We start from the raw sequence: 21,833 nt of genomic DNA, 5'->3' as shown, positions 1-21,833 counted from the left end.
GGCCAGTGTTTGCTCTTGTAATTTTTTAATTAAAAAAACAAGCAAACATGGAGCAAGGGGAGGGTGGTTAGAGGGGGCCTTCTCCCCTCTTCAAGCAGTGCTTAGGGGTAAGGGGCCACTGAGTGCTCAGTCTGCCTCTGCCAGGCATGATCATGTCCCATGGATGGAAGAGCGGTGCTGCTGGAGCCCAGCAGTGTGGTGGCCACCAAGGGTCACCTAAACCATACCTGGCAGTGTTTAGGGGTACCGTTACAGATCCAATCAGTAGTGCTCAGGGCCCATGAGGTGCTTAGTATTGAACTCAGTTGCCAGGCCTGTGCTCTAACCCTCTGCTCTATCTCCCCAGCTGGGAGTTATTCATTTTTGCTGCCTTGAGAGCCATTCTTCCGCAGGTGACTTTACTTTAGCACCTGGCATTGAGCATCTGGAATGACTCTCAAAGGACAATCTTACTTCCTGCATTTCCTAACAATACCAAGCCTTTATCAAGGCTCTCACTGTGTCTGCTGACAATCCTGCCTCTCAAATGGAAAGCTAGGGTGTGGGGAAACCAATCACCTCTTCAAGGTTCTGCTCCGCTAAGTGGAACCTGCAACTGAGATGATGCCTAAGTTCTTTCCAGAACTTGTCCAATTTTACTGACTGCCTCTGAAGCTGTAAGCCTGGCCCTTGGAGGCCACCTCTGCTTGAACAGTGTAATACCTCAGTTCATACTGTCACAGAGTTCTTACAGGGCTTATAGAGGGAAATCACTCTATTTGTGAAGAATTATAATCATGTTGTACAAGTTAAGAGTAACTGCATTGGAAAAGATTGCTAATAGGGAGAAGAAACTGAATAGTTTCCCATTACAGAAGTGTCAAGAATTTTTGTCCATCAGGGTACTGTTATATAAGTAATTTTAAAATCTCAGTAGATTAAATAAATCATTGCCAGGCTGAAAATACAGCTCAGGGGTAGAGAACATGATTAAGCTTAGCATGTATTAGGTCCTAGGTTTTATTTTGGGCACCAAAACAATCACATCAAAATACCAAATCATTTCTTGATAAATGGAGATGAGCTAAAGTGAAACGAGTCATTAACGACGATCCAGAGACTCACAAATGAATCTCAGAACCGAGAAGCTTGCTGCAGAGTTTTCTCTGGACCCCAATTACATAAAATTTTAGAATTCCAGGAGTGCACAGCCACTTTCACAGCCACACGACATCTCATACTATTCATAACAAGGAATCACTCTATTACTGTAGCACTGTCATCCCATTGCTCATCGATTTGCTTGAGCGGGCACCAATAACGTCTCCATTGTGAGATGTATTATTACTGTTTTTGGCATATCGAATATGCCACGGGTAACTTGCCAGGTTCACCTAGCATCTGCCTGTTGAGCAGGCTTGAGTGATGGTGGAAAAATTAGAAATAATGGTGGTGGGATTGGTGTTGAAATATTGAATGTAATCCATTACTGTGAACAACTTTATGAAAATAAAATTTAAAAAAAGTGAGATGACGCACAATGGAGATGGATTAATTGAAGCCAACTGGTCTACCACAAAAGCATATGCCCTTTCACTCCCCAAACAGCAAATCCCTGATGGGGAGTGGCCACATCATTCTTCGGGCACTGTAGCTCTCCATTTATTCCTTTGAACCCAGTGGGCTGAGGAAGAAGCAACATGATGACTTGCCATGTTTTATAGGACAGCCCTCAAATGACGATATTGCTTCTCTCCAGTCTCACAGAGTAGAAATAACAGAGCCACAGAACAGATGTGGTGATTTAAAATATAAAGTGTATAAAAATATATACATTTAGCAATATAAATTTTCAAGTAAAGGCTTGGGTGCACAGGAGGAAAAGGAAATAGGGCTTGATAAATATATAGCATTATGTGGATTACATTTTCATGCACACACTTATTAATTATGCCAATGATAGAACAAATACTAAATTATACAATACTAAGTGCTACAAATGCTGTCAATCCGTAAAAATACGAATATTGCAAAAAGGACAGAGGCTCTGATACCAATACCAAACATATGTCTATCTGCAGCCTGCTTAATCTGTGCCTGAGAGGAGGAATTCCTAGACAAAGACAACTACAGAGGAATGGCTTTGGGCCCACTCTCTGCTCAACCCATAGATGGTCTACCAGAGTAGACTCCTGGCAAAAAAGATGCCAACACACTGGAGTCTGTGCTTGGATAGAAGTAATGATAACAGGTGCTGAACCAGCTGAGAAGAAAAAGGCAACAGACAGCACTTCAAACTTTAACTGGTATTTATATGCAGCTCTCTCTAAGCTGTCTTCCAAAACTGTTAAACACAAATGCATTTCCTTTAATCTGAAGTAATACATTGGCTTCTATGTCACTCGATGAGTTGTTTAACATGATTGGCTAATATAATCCATTTAATGTCCTAATGACTGACAAAAATCACTGATAAGAGTGATCTTCCATTCTGGTGACAAGAAGATCCTGTGTCATTCTCTGAGGCTATGCAAGTCTTATGGTGAAATCAAATACCAAAGAGTGCAGAGAGCCCTGGTGCCCCTTACTAGAGCCAACAGTGACACTGTTCTGCTATTCTGAGCCCGATGAGCAGGATTTAGATGCCAAAAAGGACTCTGAGGTCAGCCAATGTGAGCTTGATCCTGGACTCCTTGGACCCAGACAGCACCTGTCTGGCCAAGTTTTTCTTTTTCTCTTGGAGCTGTAGAATCTTCTCCTCCACAGTTCCCTCACACACAAACCTGAAAAACAGACAAATAAGCAGACAGAAACCCAAAGCAGACTATCTACTAACACATTCTACCTGTACGCTTTATCACTTTTAAAGTTTGATTTAAAAATGAGCCACACCTGGTGGTTCTTGGGGACTACTCCTGGAGTTGTGATTAGGGATTGCTCCCAGCAGTGCCCTTGGGATCATGCAGTGCTGGGAACTGAACCCAGGGCTCCCTCGTGCTGAACACTGCTCCAGCCTTTTGAGCTATTTCCAAGACCCCTAAGACGTCCCTTTTTATTCCCTTTATGAGTGCCGAGGATCAAACCCAAGTTCTCATACAGGTATAGCAAATAATTCACCACCAAGAAACAGCCCCAGTCCCCAGTCTATGCTTTAGTTTTCAAGTGAGAGTTTTTCCTTCTTTCATTTCTTCTTCCTCCTCCTCCTTCTTCCTCTTTTTCCATTTTTTCCTCCTCCTTCTTCCTCTTCCTCCTCCTCTTCCTCCGCCCCTCTTTCTATTTTTTTTCTTTTTTCTTTTTTGAGGCTTGCAAAGCCCAATGTCTGGGCCCAAAAGATGATTCAGTAACTTAAATGTCTGATGCCAGTGTAAGGACATGAGATGAATTCCTGAGACCACTGCACTCTCTGAAGGGACACTCACCGTCCCACTGTCTGGAATTTCCAGAAAGCACTAGTGGTGGTGGTGTGTGTGTGTGGGGTGGGGGGGGCTGTGAACGGGATGGTACACACACACACACACACACACACACACACACACACACACACACACACACACACACACAACCAGCACCCCCCGCACCCCCCTACACCCAGCCCCCAATTCCTGTTTCAGAGATCCAACCTCTGGGAAATATTCATTTACCTGTGTATGACAACATCTTTCTCCTGTCCTACTCGGTAAATTCGGTCACAAGCTTGATCTTCAAGCGATGGATTCCTGGTAGGAGATAAAGAAGGTCAAAGTCTTGACTTTGACCACATATACGGCTGGAAAATCCTCGCAGTCTCCTCTAAACAGTATTTAAACTAAAATTTTTTAAAAATAGAGAAATAGCAGTGAATCCCAGAAGACAGGAACTCGCTGGAGATTTCTCCGGACCCTGTACGGAACTGAATTCACCGGGACCCCTGAGATGGAGTGGGCATGCCTTTCCTCCACTCCAGGTAAAGCCCCAGTGGCCCCAAGCTTCCAGAAGCAAAACCCAGGTGCTCAGGTTCAAGGACTAAGGCTCCAGGCCACATGGTGATGGCAGAGATGGGCTGACCAACTCTTCCCGTCTCCAGCTCCCTTGGGGGTCCTGGCTGTCACAACCACAATCTGCTTTCGGGCGCCATCTCTGAGCCTCAACGATTGATCCCGAGACTCCCAAATGACACTCAAAATGTCAGCTCCCTACAGAGATGACTCTGGACCCCAACCATTTACAATTTAAAAATTTCAGAGACATGTGGCCACCTCATGATATTCATAAGAAGCAATAGGAGATAAATTATCTAGCATCTGCCCCTGGCAGGCAGGCTTGAATGGTGGTGAGAAAATTCAAAATAATGGTGGTAGGGAGGTGTAATAGTGGTGGGACTGGTGTTGAAATAGCATGTAGCACTGTTGTCCTGTTGTTCATGATTTGCTTGAGCAGGCACCAGTAACATCTCCATTGTGAGACTTGTTACTGTTTTTGGCATATAGAATATGCCACAGGTAGCTTGCTAGACTTTGCTGTATGGGCTGGATACTCTCGGTAGCTTGCTGGGCTCTCTGAGAGGGATGGAGGAATCAAACCTGGGCTAGCCGCGTACAAGGTAAACGCCCTACCCACTGTGCTATTGCTCCAGCCTAGGCTGGTGAAATACTTAATGTAATCAATGTGAACAACCTTGCACTGTAGCACTGTCGTCCCATTGTTCATCTATTTGCTCAAGCGGGCACCAGTAACATCTCCATGTGAGACTTGTTACAGTTTTTGGCATATCGAATATGCCCCGGGTAGCTCGCCAGGTTCTGCTGTGCGGGCGGGATACTCTTGGTAGCTTGCAGGGCTCTCCGAGAGGGACAGAGGAATCAAACCTGGGTTGGCTGCATGCAAGGCAAACGCCCTACCCGCTGTGCTAACACTTCAGCCCGTGAACAATCTTATGAAATAAAAATTTAAAAAATAAATAAACCACCACTAAAATCCAAGAAGAATATGTGACAGAGACCTGTATATCCTGAAAATACTCAAATATTGATTAGCTGCTTTAAAATATCTATGCAAGTTTGTAGATTCTGGCCCCGGTTTATATGGGACTCAAAGATTCCAGATTAAGGGGGTGCATGCTGTAGGATAACATTTGGTTTGTCCTTTCAGCCTTGCTACAGGGACCTTAGTTTACCTTAAAGCAATGTCCTTTCTGTATGGACACAGGAAGACAGTAAATATTATGCTTTGTAACTTGGGAGTTGATTGACTCCAATATTATTTACTCTTGGGCATCTGCTTTCTCAACTCAGTTGCCCTTAGTTCCTAGCATCCCAAAAGCAGGGTCCCGACAAAGGATGTAATGGACCCAAAGCAAGCTGTGAGCTACCCTGGCATCGAAATGGGCCAGGCCAAAGCGCCACAATATAAGTTGAGAGCATGGTTGTAGACAAATGTTGTCATGATCCAAAGTAGTGATGAGAATAGGACCCTTCTGGGGTTAGGAAGACTAATCTGACCTGAGGACTGTGGTCTGGAATATATAGTGAGATGTCCTCAGGAAAAACCAAACTTTAAGTTTGATATATCTCTTACTGTGCTCATACAGAATGACACTGCTAGAAATATTAGAAGTAAATTTACTATAGCTGTTTGAGTGTATTACTAGCAGAAGAAAGAAGTGACACACCCTGGATAGGATCCTGCCCTTGAGCGGATCTCCTAATAATCTCAAGTAATCTCTTAGATGAGATTTTGTTAATAACCTGGAGGAGTGGTTTTACCCCTCTTTGTTGATTTGTTAATGTTCAACCCACCTTTGTGTCACCACCCTACGTGATTGCTATAGAAACTAAGACTGTAACAGAAGTAGAGAGAAGACACAGAAGCAAGGAGAAGACCCAGAAGTGGGGAGAAGACATAGAAGAGAGCACAGAAGCGGTGGGAAGACACAGAAGTGAGAAAGAAGACACAGAAGCAGAGAGATGACACAGAAGCAGGCAGAAGACACAGAGAAGAAGACACAGAAGAGAGCACAGAAGCAGCGAGAAGACACAGTAGTGGAGAGAAGACACAAAAGCAGAGACAGAGAGAGGTCAGAAGAGACCAGAGGAGAGACCTTAATTCTAAGACTTCACCCCCCCTTTTTTTTTGCTTTTTGGGTCACACCCGGCAATACTCAGGTGTTACTCCTGGCTCATGCACTCAGGAATTACTTCTGGTGGTGTTCGGGGGACCAATGGGATGCTGGGAATCGATCCCAGGTCGGCCATGTGCAAGGCAAACGCCCTACCCGCTGTGCTATCATTCCAGCCCCCTAAGACCCTTTTTGACTTTAATATTATAAGATTCAACAAAGGAGATGAATTTTTTTAATCATATATTTTAATTTTAAAGATTATAGTTTTAGCAAGCATGATTATCATAGTATTAATGTGAATGGTTTTGATGTAGTTACTGCACCTCACCACCACCTAAGAACTCAGACCTTCCACCATTGCCCTTAGAGTCCTTTTGGCCCACCACCTCACTTCCCTCCACCCTCTCCTCACCCTGCTTGGTAATCTGTTTTGTGATCCAAGACAGCCATCGTTTCGTACTGTCCATTTCTTGTTTTGATTGTAGAAGAGAGATCATTTGGTTATCTGTCCATCTCCCTCAGACTTATTTCACTTAACATGATGCCCTCCAGTTCTATTCAAGTTGCAGCCAACTACAGGGTTTCATCTTTTCTTATGGCTTCAGAGTAGCCCATGATGTATATGTATCATAACTTCTTTATCTGACTACAAGTCCTTTATTATCCCTCAGTCACAGGACATTTGTGTTGTTGACATGTTATGGTACTAAGTGCTGAAATATAGATGTGCAGAGATCTTTGGGATTAATGTTTTTTTTTGGGGGACAGATGCCAAGATCAGTGGGTCATGTAGAAATTCTATTCTTATTGGAGGGGATTGGGTAGAGGGCACTGGACTGCACCCAAGTGAGCTGGGGGCTAACTTTTGGCTCAGTGCTCAAGGATTACTCCTGATGGCACTTGGGGAAGAGAACATATACAGTGGCAGTAATCAAATCAGGGTCAGCTGTGTGCAAGGCAAGTGCCTTAATCTCTCTGGCCCTTTAATTCCTAGCTTTCTTTTGTTTTGGGGCTACACTCATGTTGCTCAGGGCTTTATTCCCACCAACAGTGAATAAAGATTCCTCTTTTACCAGATTCCCATCAACAATGGTTTCCAGTATTTCTGATGTATTTCATTCACTCTGGTGTAAGATGAAACCTTATTGTTGTTTTGATTTTCATTTTCCTAATCAGTGACCCATCCCCCCACTAGAAAAAAGAAACACGGGACTGGAGCAATAGCATAGTGGGTAGGGCGTTTACCTTGCACACCGCAGACCCGGGTTCAATTGCCAGCACCCCATATGGTCCCCCGAGCACCGCCAGGAGTAATTCCTGAGTGCATGAGCCAAGAGTAACCCCTGTGCAATGGTGGGTGTGACCCAAAAAGAAAAAAAAAAAGGAACACTTTTTATATTCCTAGTGGTCACCCATTTGTCCTCTTTGGGGGGTTGTCTGTTAATCTCCTCTTCTCTCCCCACTTTTTTTTTTTTTTCTTTTTGGGTAACACTTAGGTATTGCTCAGGAGTGACTCCTGGCTCTGCACTCAGGAATTACTCCTGGTGGTGCTTGGGTGACCATAAGGGATAAACTTGCCTTGGCACAGGAAACACTCCAGCCCCTGTACTATGGCTCTGAGCCCCCCAATTTTCTTTTTTTTTTTTTTTTGGAAGTAAAACAGATTTTATTGGAGGATTTTAGGAAGGGAAAGGAGGGAGAGAAAGTGAGAGAGTGTAACACGCTCAAGAGGGAACATGGGCTTCTCCAAAGGTGGAGAGAGGTACTATACGCACCCCAGCATTAGACATGAAAGCATGGAAACATGGGCTCTAGCGGCATGTGTGCCTCCCCATTTTCAACGGGGCTATTAGTTTCTGCTCTTTCTTTAAAGCTTCATGAACTGGCTTGGGTATAAGCCATTGATCTGGTATATGGTATATCAATATTTCGCCCATCCAACAAGGTGTCTTTTTATTTTAGCTAGAGTTCTTTTGGCCATACAGAAATTTTTTTTAGTTCAACAGTCCAATCTGTTAATTTTGTTCTTGTCATCTTTGTCAATGAGGTCAAATCCCTGAGAAACCCCTGCAGTTCAGAACTTAGGGAGAGAAGAAGCCTAAGTTTCCCCAACGTAGCTTATAGATTTTGGTTCAATCTTGAGGTGTGCACTCTGAATTAACTTTCTTCTTGGGGGTCTGGAGGAAGAGAAGAGGACCCCTATGTAGTGCTCCGGGCTCTCATGATTCTTAGTCAACCAGGCTCAGGGCCTGAGAATATGCTGCTGCTAAGGTCCTGCAGTTACCCTAGCTGTGCTCAAGGGCCTCTGGGGATAGACCCAGCAAAGCTACAGAGGCTCTGTGGTGCCCAGAAGCAAACCTGGTCTGGGTGCATGACCAGCAGGATAGGGTAGCATGCCTAACTGTGGTACTATCTCCCAGTCCTGAATTAACTTTTGTGTAAGGTTATAAGATACAGATCTGTCCCACTACCCTCCTCTTTTTTTTTTTTTTTGCATGTAGCTATCCAGTTTTTCCAACACCACTGTTGAAGAGGTCCCATCTATGATGTGACTAATTACAGCAGTGTATAAAACTTCCTTTCCTTCCTTTTTTCACTAGAGCCTTACCAGAACTACTTCTGGTCTTTTTCATATAGACTACCAACACTGCGGTGAGGTAATAGCTCATTGCTGTTTTGAGTTGCATTTTCCTCTTAAGGATTTTGTTGGTCTGTTTTGGGGGCATACCCAGTGGTAAAAAGGGCTTATTCCTGGCTCTGAGTTCAGGAATCATTCCTGGCAGAGCTCAGGAACCATATGGGGTACAGGGCATCAAACCCAGGTCAGCCTTGTGCAAGGCAAGTGCCCTCCCTGATGTACCATTTCTCCAGCCCCTGAGGATTTTTTCAGTGCCTGAAAGATCAAAGTGGCCCCATGGCTCTAAGTTGTGCACACCTAAATTATAATAGGGGGGTTGCAGAAGGCTATTTTCTCAAGAACATCTCCTCTAGAAGGCCCCTTATAGGATGCTGTCTTCATTTTTTTATGTTTATGACACAGAAGTCTCACAGAATTGTTTTTAGTTATCTTCTTCCTTCATATTTATAGATTATTATTACCAATCCCCAAGCCAGTTGCTCATCCTATCTCTAAAATCTTGGATAACATTTCTTCATCTTAAAAAGAAAAAAAACACTGCCCACAACTGATCTCAGGGAGAAGCCGCTGCAACAAAGATGGTAGGACTGAGACACCATGGTGCTGAATCATCCTAGTGACACAGCTGCTGAATGGTGTGGCCACATATTGTGGCCCTGCCACATGTCCAAAGTTCATAGCACTGACACCCCAGTAAGAACACAGAAAATTAGACGGGGTAGTTGTGTAGAAGCCCATTAAGCTCAATTAGCAAAAACAACACAGAAAGCTCAACTAGTAACTAACAGGTCAGCAAATCCTTGGAGAATGACTTTAGCAACACCACTGTGATAAGAAGCAATATAAAGTAAATTATTTTGTGCCTGCCAAGGTGGCAGAGTAGGAGTTGGGATGGTGGATATCTTGGGACATCGGTGGAGGGAAAGTCACACTGGTGAGATTGGTGTTGAAATATTGAATATCTGAGATAATTATATTAGGAACAACTTTGTAAATCAGTCTTTAATAAATGTTTCAAATGGGAAAAACATTATAATAATTTTTGAAAGGCATAATTTCAGTCTGTTCACCTCACTCACAAATATAGAAGAGTTTCAAGTAAAACCAAAACACACATCCCTAAAGACAGCAGGCTCACCTCTGTCCCAATCTGGGCTGTGGGGAGAATCAGACAAAGGATAAACCCCAGCAACAGAGCTTGGTGTAGCAAAATCTGACTAGCATAATTGGAAAATCAAAAGCTGAAATAGTTGAAATTAATGATGACACTTCTAGCAACATACACTCCCTCCTCTTGTTCCCAGGGAGGATGCGCTCATGCTCCCAGTGGCAACGCCAAGTACAATGGCTCCAAGGCCTATGCAGCAAGTATTCCTAACATAAAAAGTAAATCCCCTGGCCTTTCTTTTGCAGTAGTGTTTTTTGTTCTTCTACAAGTTTAGTATTTCTTTGGGTATCTGAAATATAATATTCTGAAAAGTCAAAACTGCAGCTCTAAGACAAAAGAGGAGCCCTTTTCTTAGTTTCCATGGAAACAGATGTTAGATAAACAATAAAGTGCAGGTTCTTTATTTATTTATTTATTTATTTTTGCTTTTTGGGTCACACCCAGCGATGCTCAGGGGTTACTCCTGGCTCTGCACTCAGGAATTACTCTTGGCAGTGCTTGGGAGACCATATGGGATGCCGGGGATCGAACCCGGGTCGGCCTCATGCAAGGCAAACGCCCTACCCGCTGTGCTATCGCTCCGGCCCATAAAGTGCAGATTCTTTAAAGGAGTTAGTCTTGCTTGCTAAGGAATTCACTGCTGTCAACCAGCCATTCCTGGTGCTTTGATCTAAGTCGACACACAGACCTGCAGAGAGGCCCTGCCCAATACAGCAGGGGCACACCCAACCAGAAGTCAGTCCCCTGGGGCTCAGTTGAGTCAAGTGCCTGCCTGGTGAGCACATGGTCACAAGCTATCCCTGGTGCCACCACATAGCCTAAGAGTGATGCTGGCAGCTCTGATGTCTCCAATCCCCAGCACCAAAGGACTTATTTCTGGTTGTACCTCAGCCCGAGTGTCTAAGCACCCCAGTGTAGGGGTGCAAGCCTCACACCAGGAAGTGAGATGCCTGGAGAGCTCAGCAGCGACCCCTGACAAGCACGACAACCAGAACGTGTATGACACCCCAGCTACCATGCACACTCTAAGGGAAACACACATGAAAGCACCATAACTAAAGAGCAACCTTCATGGGGGCACATGTGCAAGAGCCTCAGTCTTTACAGCTGAGGGAAGAGGGGAAGTGGAGAAATAAGACAAACACATACAAAAATAATTTAAATCTTAAAAGCTTTTAAGTTAGGCTCTATAATGCCCTTATCCAGATGAGAAGTTAGTTTTCCTGCTTCGATGTGATAACTCAAAAAACAAAACAAACCCCCCAAACTCCCAGATCATTACCAGTGCATATCCAGAAGAAAAAGATGGTTCCCTCCAGTCAGGTTTAGCCCAACTCCTCCGGCCAAGAGAGAGATCAGCATGACCTTTAGGAGAAAGCATAGCATTAGCCTCCTGCAAGAAGGATCTCACAACCCTCATCTCCTGTCTCAGGTTCTCATAAACCCATGATCAATACATATAAGCATGTTCCTATCAAATTTATTTTTTGTTGCTCTGAGAAGCCATCTCCCTTGCTTCCCCGTTGAGAAAATTCTCACTTCACCTTTATTTCATGAATCGGTCTCAAAGTACTCGTACACATGCAAAAACATACTAATATTACAATTTAGGCCACTGGGGTTGATTAGCTCAATACTTCCCACTTACCAGATTCCACTCAACACATCAGTGTCTTAGCTATCACCCATCATTTCATTTTCATACGGTATTTCACTGCTTGACTGGGGCTAAGCCACACTGGCATCAGTGCATAATCATTGCACCCTGTGTTTCTACATAACACTGGCACACTATTTTTAAAATTTCATATAATGGTCATGCTCACTTTTAAAAATGTAATAGTTGGCATAAAATCTGTGACAATTATACAGGGGAATACAGTATTAAGATGTCTAAGTTCTCTCACTTTCCTTCGTGTTACTCCACACCAAAATCCCTCCTATCTCCCAAGGTTTGCCTCCTGCACAACAATCCTCCTTATCTGAATCAGTTCTGCACTTAACTCTCCTGCTACTTTAGTCTCTCTAGCACAGCTGCACATTTTGGCACGTGTCAATAAACTACCAACACCTGCAGTAATCATGGCATGAATTTTTTTCTTTTATTATTATTATTTTTGATACTGGGGGGCTACACCAGTGGTGCTCAGTGGTTACTCCTAGCTCTGCACTCAGGAATTACTCCTGGAAGTGCTCAGGAGACCATATGGGATGTTGGGGATCGAACCCAGGTCAGCCGTGGACAAGACAAATGTCCTATATATTGCACTATCACTCTAGCCTGAATATTTTTTAACTGAGTCCCTCTATTCAAATTCTCTATATAATAGAACCATTTACTGAGTAGAGATGATGTGGCCAGCTCATACCTGAGGGCCCCTGGAGCTGTTGAACTCCTCCACCAAGTCCATCCTCTGTTTGGGGTTGACAGAGCCATCAATAGAGGCATAAGTTAGTCCCTGTTTCTTAAGGTGCAGTGCTACCACTTTGAGCATGCTGGTCCACTGAGAGACAATGACACTGGACAGAAGTATAGACAGAGACACACACACATACACACAATTAGAGGAAATAAACTCATCTGCAGGATTCTAATGTCCCCATTATTCTTCGGATTCAACTTTCACATGTAGATGGATGTGGAGAGGCTCCTCTAACCCAAGGACCACACACATTACAAGACCACCAACTACCCCCAGTGCTTTCTGGCCCAGTCTACAACTTGTGCTAAATGAAGTTGGAATACAGTGGCAGCAGCTATTATTACCTGGAGCCTGGGGCTCATCCCAGGAAATCTGTGTTCTACAGCAAAGGGACACGGGCCTACTGCTGCCAGGACGGCAAGCTGCTAGGGCTTTGCTATCCTTTTAGGTCAAAATTTTTATTCCATACAGATGAGTGCCGATGTGAAATATATACATAAGAGATAATAAGTATGGACATGAACCTCCCTGAGCCCCAAGTCACCCCTAGGACCCCTAGCAGTATAGGGCGTCTGGTCTGATCCTGCCCCTCTCCCTCTGTCCCTCTGCCGCTCCCCCTCTCTTCTTTAGATGCAGCTCTCTCTCTATACACTACTTTGGGGGTGTCATTTATCTTGAACTCTCTGGGACTCTCCTTTTCAATCTGTGCCACAAATATTTTCATTAGAAATCAGAGGGAATTTCTGCTATCACCTCAGTGCTGTCTGCCCAGCAGAATTCAAGGTTGTCAAAATGAAAGCTAAGATTTCTAACTGTAAACAATACCAAGTTTCCTGGCTTAACTAAAAGCAATATGTGGAAAGGGAAATAACAGCCTTACCTCTTTTGGGACGCTGAATGTCTTCGAATTGCCTCCAATTCAGCCAACAGAGAAGAAATCTGGGAAGAGATTGCATTAACATATGTGGGTAGAAGTCACATTTACCTGCTGCATTTTCTCTAAGTCAGTGGTGCAGTCTCCTAGTGGCCTCTGCTTTTGACTGTAAACCTACGCCCTCCTCATCACTGAAGGAGCCCACCCCCTTCACACCACTGAAATGATGTCTAAAATCTAAGTTTGGGGGCCAAGGTATGGCTCAAGTGGCAGACACAGGTCTGTCATGTGTTAAGTCATAGGTTCTATCACAAGCACTGATTCGTGAGGTCTCAGCAACAATGACAATGATGATGGTGACAATGACAACAAATCTAAGTCTGTCTCTTTCCTCCTCATTAGTCTCCAAAGCGATTTCCGACTAAGGGCAGAGTCCACACTTCCTGGGCCAACCTCCCAGAACCGTTACCTGGGCCTCTGCCTGCCTTCCCGCCCAGGTCTCACTGGCCTCAATAGATGGTCTTGCCATGCTCCCTCCCCTATGACCCTCTTCGTCTCACCCTTGTCCAGTCTACTCCCCCCAGCTTAATATCACTTCTCAGCAATTCTCCCAAGCCCAAGGGGTAGGCTCGGTGCCACCGCTTGTACTATTTAGCACCTTCTATTCATATTTTCATGGAACCACTTATGAATCACAGCTTGCTTTTGAGATCTGAGATGCTCCAAGGAGGCAAAGGCAGCACCCGTCTGGTTCAGTTTTGTCCCTCCAGAAACTAGCATACCACTAGACGAGAAGAAGTTCAATCTTCCCCCCCCCCCCCACCCTTACCCTCCGGAAGAAGTTCGATCATAACAATTGTGGAAGAACAAAGAGTTTCACATACTTTCTAGTCTGCCTGAAACCTGCTGGACCAAAAAGGCTGAGTGACTTAGGAGCACTTGCCAACACTCCCAAATAAGCTCGCTGGGCACTAGTCAAATCACCCCAGGGAACATGAGAGTCAGTGAGACACAGGGGGAGGTCAGTTGGGTTCTTCTTCCCTGATGCTAATATAAATGACCTTTCTAAAGTCTTCAAGGGCCCCTGGGCTCATCCCTAGAATGGTGGAATGGAAAACTGGACCAGGAGACAGGAGAGGAACTACTTCAAAGTTCTCAGTTCAGCACTCAGACATCTCACTAGTCTAAAGGGGGAAAAAAGGCAGCTGAGACAGTTCCCCCACTATATGGTGTTACAATGGTATATAGTCCATGGTGTGGCTAGTACAGTGTGATGTGGTACACTGGAATGGTCTGGAATGAGGTGCTCTGGAGTGCTCTGGCTGGCATAACACAGTATGGTGTTTAACAGGATGGGACACTAAAGGCCCCCATCTAAGTCTGCTTTCTAACCTACACAAACACACTGGCACTAGGACAGGGCAGGGCAGAGCAGGGTAGGAAGTTAAGTCCGAGAATGTACCATTTTGAATAAAGTAGGAAGAAAAAGCAACAGGTACACAGTGTCGGGGTCTCAGCAACTCCTGAAGCTGTAGAAAGTGCCCTGGGCTGGAGCAATAGTACAGTGTGTGGGGCACCTGCTTTTACATGCAGCCAACCCACCAACTACACAGTTCCCTGAGCACAGTCAGGAGTGATCCCTGAGTACTGCCAGGGGTGTCCCAAAAACAACAAAACAAAGACAAAAAAGAGACTGAGTGCTCTGACTTGAACACAGAAAGCTAGTCAGAATGATTCTGAGAAATCTGCAGTGCTCCGTGGAGAGGACTGAACTATTAATGGCCTTACATCCAGAAGGCTTATGAATAAATTACCTGAATATCAGGAAACACAAATTGATAGGATGGTAAGCCTTAACTCAATAGTTCACTTTGAAGATACTGGAGTATAAAAGTTTGGCCACTTAGAACATTCTTATGTTATTAGTGGAGTTTACCGAGGTCCTAGGTCAATGTTTAAAAATTTTAATAAGAAGTAATTCTTGTTAAAAATTTAAAATTTAGGGGCCGGGGCGATAGCACAGCGGGGAGGGTGTTTGCCTTGCACGTGGCCGACCTGGGTTCAATCCCCAGCATCCCATATGGTCCCCCAAGCACTGCCAGGAGTAATTCCTGAGTGCAAAGCCAGGAGTAACCCCTGAGCATCGCTGGGTATGACCCAAAAAGAAAAAAAAAAAATTTTAAATTTAAAAAACAAAAACAAACCCTTGTGCCAGAAGAGAGAAGGCCACGAAGATTACTCCACAGTTGGAGGCATGCCTTAGAGCCGGGGGAGAAGGCAGCTGGAGTAGAGAGGGGACCACTAAGTCAATGATGGTTGAAGGGATAGCTCAGTATGGAAAATGTGTGCTGAAAGTAAAGGACCAAACATGATGGCTTCTCATTATCTGTGATCTGTATTGCAAACCGTAATACCCATAAGTAGAGAGAGAGAAGGAGTAAGAGGGCAATTATCTGCCATAGAGGCAGGGGAAGGGGTGGGACAGAGGGGACGGTGGGGGGCAGGGATACTGGGGACACTGGTGGTGGAAAATGTACACTGTGGAGGGATGGGTGTTTGATCATTGTATGACTGAAACTCAAACACGAAAGTTTATAATTGTAAAAAAATAGATAAAATAAAATAAAATAAAATTTTCAATTATTTTTTAAAAAACCCTTGGGGAGAGGCTGAGGCAAGGATAGCTCTCTGTCAGCAGAGAGAGAAACAGACTTGCCCACTTGTCCCTATCCAGATACCGGAGCTCCTGGGGCAGATTCCAAGGGAGGCAGGAAAAGGCAGCACTCAGCCTCTAAAAAGCTTTCATGCAAACAGACAATGACTCATGAAGACAGAGGCTAAGTGGGGAACAATGCTCGCAATGGAGGCCTTTTAACACGTTAGAGATACTGGTGCTCAGATTTGTTCCGGTCTCTTGGGTCAAGCCTTGAAAGCTTTCCAGAAACAAATTGCTCACTACTTAGGGCCTCATCACTCACATAAACCTGAGAAACTCTTTTCCCTGGAATCTCTGACAGAAAATCTGCCTGGATGCCTGGCCGGCCCACAGCATTCTCTAAAAGCTCACTGTGATAAGACTTTCATTCACAAGATACAATTCAGCAGAAACCAACCAAACAATCTCAGCTCTGCCCTCTCAGGCTCCGAGGCAAATGGGGCACCCCCTTACAGGAAACAAGTGAGGAACCCAGGTTTACTGCTAAGAGAGGCAATGGAGCTACCTTGGTGCTCTCTCTTGCATCTTCAAACAGCTCCATCTTGAAACATTTGCCATTCAGGGCCACTGTAGAAGATGACTCTGATGTGACAAGTTCGGATAAAGTCAAAGCACTGAGCTGCTCTTCCAGGGACAGGACCAGGCCTTCCCCCTTCAGTTCTGTGGGATCCAGCGCCTGGTGAGAACAAGGCAGAGAGAGGAGCAAGCGGTGGGCTAGGACAGAGTCACAGAAGGCATGGATGAAAAGCAGGCAATGCGACATGTCCCCAGCAAAACAGATTCTAATTTACCATCAGTACCTCCTGAGAGAAACCCTGGTTAAAATGGAAATGTGCAGTTTTCTCATAACATTGAGGATAAATCTAGGGGCACAGGCTTTGTGCGCAGGAGGCCCAGGTTCGATCCCTGACGTGACATGGTCCCCTGAACACCACTGGCAGGGACTCCTAAACCGTAAGTGGAGTAGTCCCTGGACACGACAGGGTGTGGCCCCCAAACAACAATGAGGACAGCATTAATAAAAAGAAAATCAAATGAGGGAAGCTTATAGAGACTTAGTTGCCAAGCAAACAACATTCCTTTTGTTATCATCCCTTTTTTCCAGACAAGAATGAATAGCTATCAAGTTACTAACAATCAAAATACAACTCTACAGAAATGAATAGACAAGTTACACATATGGGTGTGTCTGACACAAAAGAAGAAAAGGTAACTTTTCATAACTGGACTTAAAGGCCCCAATATAGGTTAAAGGCAGAAAAACAAGCAACAAAATGATCTTCGTGACATCCTAAAATACTGAAGCATTCATATATGGCTTCCCTTTTAACAAAATGTCATTTTTCCATTTTCAAACAAAGCCTAGATAGAACAAAACAAAAAATAAAAACTGTTCTCGAGACCACAGTCTCCAAGTTCCAGGACGGTCACTAGAGAGCAGGTAACCGAGCCTCGCCTTCCATGCTGCATCAAGGACACTGAGACACACCCACGGGGCCTTCTCTTACAGACTTCAGCAAAGACAGGTGACAACAGCACTGACGGAGCCGCAGCAGCTGCGACAGGATGTGGACGGTGCTGGACCTTGGAGAGTCCACAGCCGCTGCATGTTCCAACCCGCTGGGCCCAAACTCCTGTGCCACTTCCAAGAAGGGAAAAAAAGCACAAGAGAACAGGGTGAGAGACAGAACAGAGAAGGAGCTGAGACTCAGTAACAAAGTCACATTGTTTCTGGAGTTTAAAACATCCAGGTCTCCAGTTAGGGCTTGTGGATCAGTGCATTTTACTGTGGTCTGAACTCCAAGCTAAGGCAAGTCTCAGACACCAGGAATTCATGCCCTTTCTGGCAGTGATTTCACCGAATCTGAGTCTACTTTTCTGTGAATTAGAGATCTTTCTGAGTTTCTTGCTGCTTACCTCTACTAAATGGATTATCAGGGTTTCCTCCAGTTTTGCAGTCCCCACTTTCATGTCTCTTTAGATAGGACTGCATAGCTGACCTGCCTCAGAGCAAAAAAAGAAAATGCACATGTAAATAACAGGCACTGGCGTAACACAGGGTTCCTATGGTCACACTTGGCCAGACTTGTAGTGGGTTCCTTGAAAAATAACAAGTTAATTTGTTAAATCATGTCACACCCAGCAAGACTGTCAATGAGAAAGAAGTAATTATTTTTAAAAATCAATCATTTAAAAATAACATACAGGCATTAATTGATAGCAGTAAAATATTTTTATAACTTAAATATTAATACACTGTATTTCAAACCATAATGCCCAAAAGGAGAGAGAGAGGGAGAGAGATAGGGAAGGAGGGAGGGAGGGAGGGAGGGAGGGAGGAAGAAAAGAGAGAAAGAGAGAGGGGGAGAAAGAATGTGAGTGAGAGAGAGAGAGAGAGAGAGAGAGAGAGAGAGAGAATAAAAGTGCCTCCGAGGGAGGAGGGGGTGACAGGCGGGGAACTGGGGACTTGGGGACGGGAAATGTAACTGGTGGAGGGATGGGTGTTGGAACACTGTATGACTGAAGCCTAATCATGAACAGCTTTGCAACTAAAAAAATTATACAAAATATTAATACATACTGATATAATGTCAGGACTCAATATAATATCAAGATATATGTTAAAGAATAAAAGACACAAAGAAAGAAAATATTCATGTTGGAAATGAGTGGTACCAAATGGAACAGAATAAATCTGGAATTCAGGAAAAGGACAAGACTCTTAGACAAAGATCAGCCAGGCGACAAGAAGAATGACAGAGCAGTTTTTGAGTTTAAATGTGATCCAAGAGGGGAGGACCAAGGTCAGAGAGATGCTTCCCCAACCTGGTCCAGTGAGACCCAGTGCCCAGGGACCACACACCACCCCAGGATTCCATACAGGGAAGCCAATGCAGAACAGTGTTGAGAGCCTTCAGTGTGTGTGAGAGCAAGGTGAGCAAGTGAGGGGCTGAAGAGAGAGGAAGGGAGACCAGGGACGGGGAACCCAGACAGACCACTAATCAATCACACAAGCTGAGCCAGGGGACTCTGGCCCTCCATCCATTCCCCCGCTAGGACAGGGATAGCCAGTCACTCCTGACACACCTTGATCTTGCAAAAAGGACACTGTAGACAGTCTGCTCGGCTTGAGAAAGTTTTAGACGGTGCAGCTGCAATTTACGCTGAGGCAGCATCACCTGAAGAGTGAAAGAAAAAGAAGCTGTGTAAAGTCACATAACAACCACCCACTACAGAGTGGGCCCCCCAGGTGGACACTGGAAACCAAGTCGCATCCTGGACAACAGCTCCACCCCTTCCCTAAAAGAGGACTCGGGCACAGCACTTGAGCAAGGGAGGGGAGAAAACTGATCGAATGGGGCACCCAGGACTAGCGAAGCAGAGGTGGCTCGCATTGGGCAGGGGCAGGGCTGCTCCTCCCAGCTCCCTCAATCTCGGTGACATACCAAGGGTTTTCCGGAGGAGTCCAGCTGGTCCTTTGTCCTCCTCAGCAAAAGGCTCTTGGTTACAATACTTAACCGTTCTCCTCCTTTCTGCGACCCATTGTCCACCTGACTCTTCCACAGCGTGAAGTCATCAAATGGAGAACAGCGCAGAAACCTTGTTTTTTTGTTGTTGTTGTGGAAGAAGGACAGAGAGTAGGTGTAGACGTGTGTGGGAGAATGAAGGAACAGTTCAAGGAAAGATACTACATGAAAAACAAATCAAACTTTTTGGCTACATTTGTCACCCAATCATTTTTAAAAGCAAAGCTCTGTGAGACACATCAAAAAGCCTTAGTTGTAACAAAAACCACATTACAAAAAAATGTGAATTTCCCCATTAACAATGCCTGTGTCATCATAACAGGTCACAAAGGCAATAGCTCATAAATAAAAACATGTATTTTAAAATCAATAATTTTCTCTGCTTGCTTGAAATAAACCATAGCCCTAACCTCAGGCCACATGTTTTAGAGCAGAAGTAGTCCAAAATATTCATGGGGCTAAAGACAACTTCTGCTTCCTTTAATTCATCGTCCTATATTTTCCCCATACATGAGGGTTGGACATAATCAAAGCCCAATATCAGCCCATCCATTAATAGATTATTTTCTTATAAATATTAATTCTTTTGCCCATTAAAGTTTGACAGACTTGCCATCTGCTACCCAAGATAACCCAACACCCCAGCAGAGATTTATTGTCAGATATAGAATAATCATGCGCTTTACCGAGAGGTCCCATCCCTGCAGAACCTGGGAGCTCACTCACTTCAGCAGTGAGAACATGTCCAGCAGGTTGTTCTGAATGGGGGTTCCGGTAACAACCCATCGGGCCTGGGCCCGTAGCTTATACACCGCTAAGGAAGTCTGCACTTGGGGGTTCCTGATATTGTGGGCTTCATCCAGTATGATTCGCGCCCAGGTGATTCGAAGCAGAGGTGTTGAGGTGCCCTGGAAGAAACACCAGCAAAATCCAACACTGTCGGTAAAATGGGAAAATATGCGATCTTCAGAAGCTCAAGGGAAATAAGTGAGCATCAAGGAGCCAGTCTCACCTCCAGAGCTGAGAGCCCGGATCAGGAATGCTGAAGAACCAACCTTAAGGAACCAAGAGTGGGCTGGGGGCCAGCCCAGAGGCGAGAAGCGCGGGCCTGTCATGCCAAAGGACCCAGTCCTGACAGCGTTGCCCAACTGACCTGCAATGTGCAAGGAACCAAGAAGCCAAGCCTGTCACCAAGCCCTGTCACTGAACTGCCTGGCCCAGGATTAACCAAGTATCCCTGAGAATGGACCCAGGGCCCCTGAGAACTGTTTGGAAGCTGAAAATAAAGACACCAGAGTGAGAGGCTCAGGGTCAGTGGTGCAGACTCTGTGTACACAAGACCCGTAAAATCCCTGGACCACCTAGTCCCTCGAGCACCACTGGATGTACCCCTGGCAGACCCCCTTTCAAGACCCCAAGAACCACTGAGTCTGGTTATCTAAGAATCACCAGGCATGGCCCCTGGGGCTGCTGGGCACTATTTGGAAAGAAATCCCTTGCTTCTCCACCCCAAGAAACCAGACCAGAAACTCAGAGATGTACTGAACAAATCATTTGAAAGTCCCAATCCTGAGCTTAAGAATAAAGCTTTTCCAGGAACCGGAGAGACAGTACCGCAGGGAAGGTGCTGGTCTTGCATATGGCTGACCCTGGTTAAATACCAAGCACCTCATACTGGTCCCCTGTGCACAGGAATGATCCCTGAGCACAGAACTAGGAGTAAACCCTGAGCCCTGCCAGGTATGGCCAAAAACCAAACCAAAAGAACAAACCCAGCTTAAACTTGTTCCTAATTTGCATTTTCCTTTATTCTTTCAATCCACTTTTAAGCAATGATGAGGGGCCAGTATTATACTAGATACTACTTGTCAACCCTATAAATCCACACATACAGAATATGTAGCATTGTAGCACTGCTGTCCTGTTGTTCACCGATTTGCTTGAGTGGGCACCAATAACGACTCCATTGTGAAACTTGTTGTTACTGTTTTTGGCATATCGAATACGCCAGGGGTAGCTTGCCAGGTTCTGCCATTTAGGCGGGATACTGTTGGTAGCTTGCCGTACTCTCTGAGAGGGATGGAGGAAGCGAAGCCGGTTCAGCTGTGTGCAAGCCCTACCCGCTAAAGGTATTAAAATATTACACAATGTTCTATGTAAGATATTAGACAACACAAAGGAATATTCCCTGCTCTATACACGTTAATACTTTAGCAGACAAGAAAAAACTTAGGGAGCTGGAGTGATAGTAGAATGGGTAGGGTGTTTGCTCTGCATGCAGCCGACCCAGATTCAATCCCTAGCATCCCATATGATCCCCTGAGCAATGCCAGAGTAATTCCTAAGTTCAGAGCCAGGAGTAACCCCTGAGCATTGCCAGTTGTGCCCCAAAAAGACAAATAAATAAATAA

The 21,833-nt window shown here is 44.9% G+C and overlaps 1 protein-coding gene across 2 annotated transcripts in view; it reads right to left on the bottom strand.

Annotated features, from left to right (window-relative positions):
- Window positions 1-853: 853 nt before the first annotated feature.
- Window positions 854-21,833, bottom strand: part of TTF2 (transcription termination factor 2) — a 53,357-nt gene continuing 32,377 nt past the window's right edge. The window contains exons 13-23 of one of the 2 annotated variants that reach the window (XM_055131519.1): window positions 20,149-20,330; window positions 19,342-19,495; window positions 18,983-19,074; window positions 17,813-17,895; window positions 17,404-17,537; window positions 16,401-16,571; window positions 13,186-13,244; window positions 12,252-12,402; window positions 11,165-11,247; window positions 3,621-3,695; window positions 854-2,762 (exon numbers count right to left, since the gene is read on the bottom strand). In XM_055131519.1, the coding sequence (XP_054987494.1) occupies window positions 2,618-2,762; window positions 3,621-3,695; window positions 11,165-11,247; window positions 12,252-12,402; window positions 13,186-13,244; window positions 16,401-16,571; window positions 17,404-17,537; window positions 17,813-17,895; window positions 18,983-19,074; window positions 19,342-19,495; window positions 20,149-20,330 (1,329 nt within the window). In that variant the 3' untranslated portion in view covers window positions 854-2,617. Of the gene's footprint in view, window positions 2,763-3,620; window positions 3,696-11,164; window positions 11,248-12,251; window positions 12,403-13,185; window positions 13,245-16,400; window positions 16,572-17,403; window positions 17,538-17,812; window positions 17,896-18,982; window positions 19,075-19,341; window positions 19,496-20,148; window positions 20,331-21,833 lie in introns of those variants that run through there. The other variant, XR_008629206.1, reaches the window with a different exon arrangement.

Source organism: Sorex araneus, chromosome 3 (assembly GCF_027595985.1).
Source record: "Sorex araneus isolate mSorAra2 chromosome 3, mSorAra2.pri, whole genome shotgun sequence".
Taxonomy (NCBI): Eukaryota; Metazoa; Chordata; class Mammalia; order Eulipotyphla; family Soricidae; genus Sorex; species Sorex araneus.
This window is presented reverse-complemented; position numbering and strand designations above follow the sequence as displayed.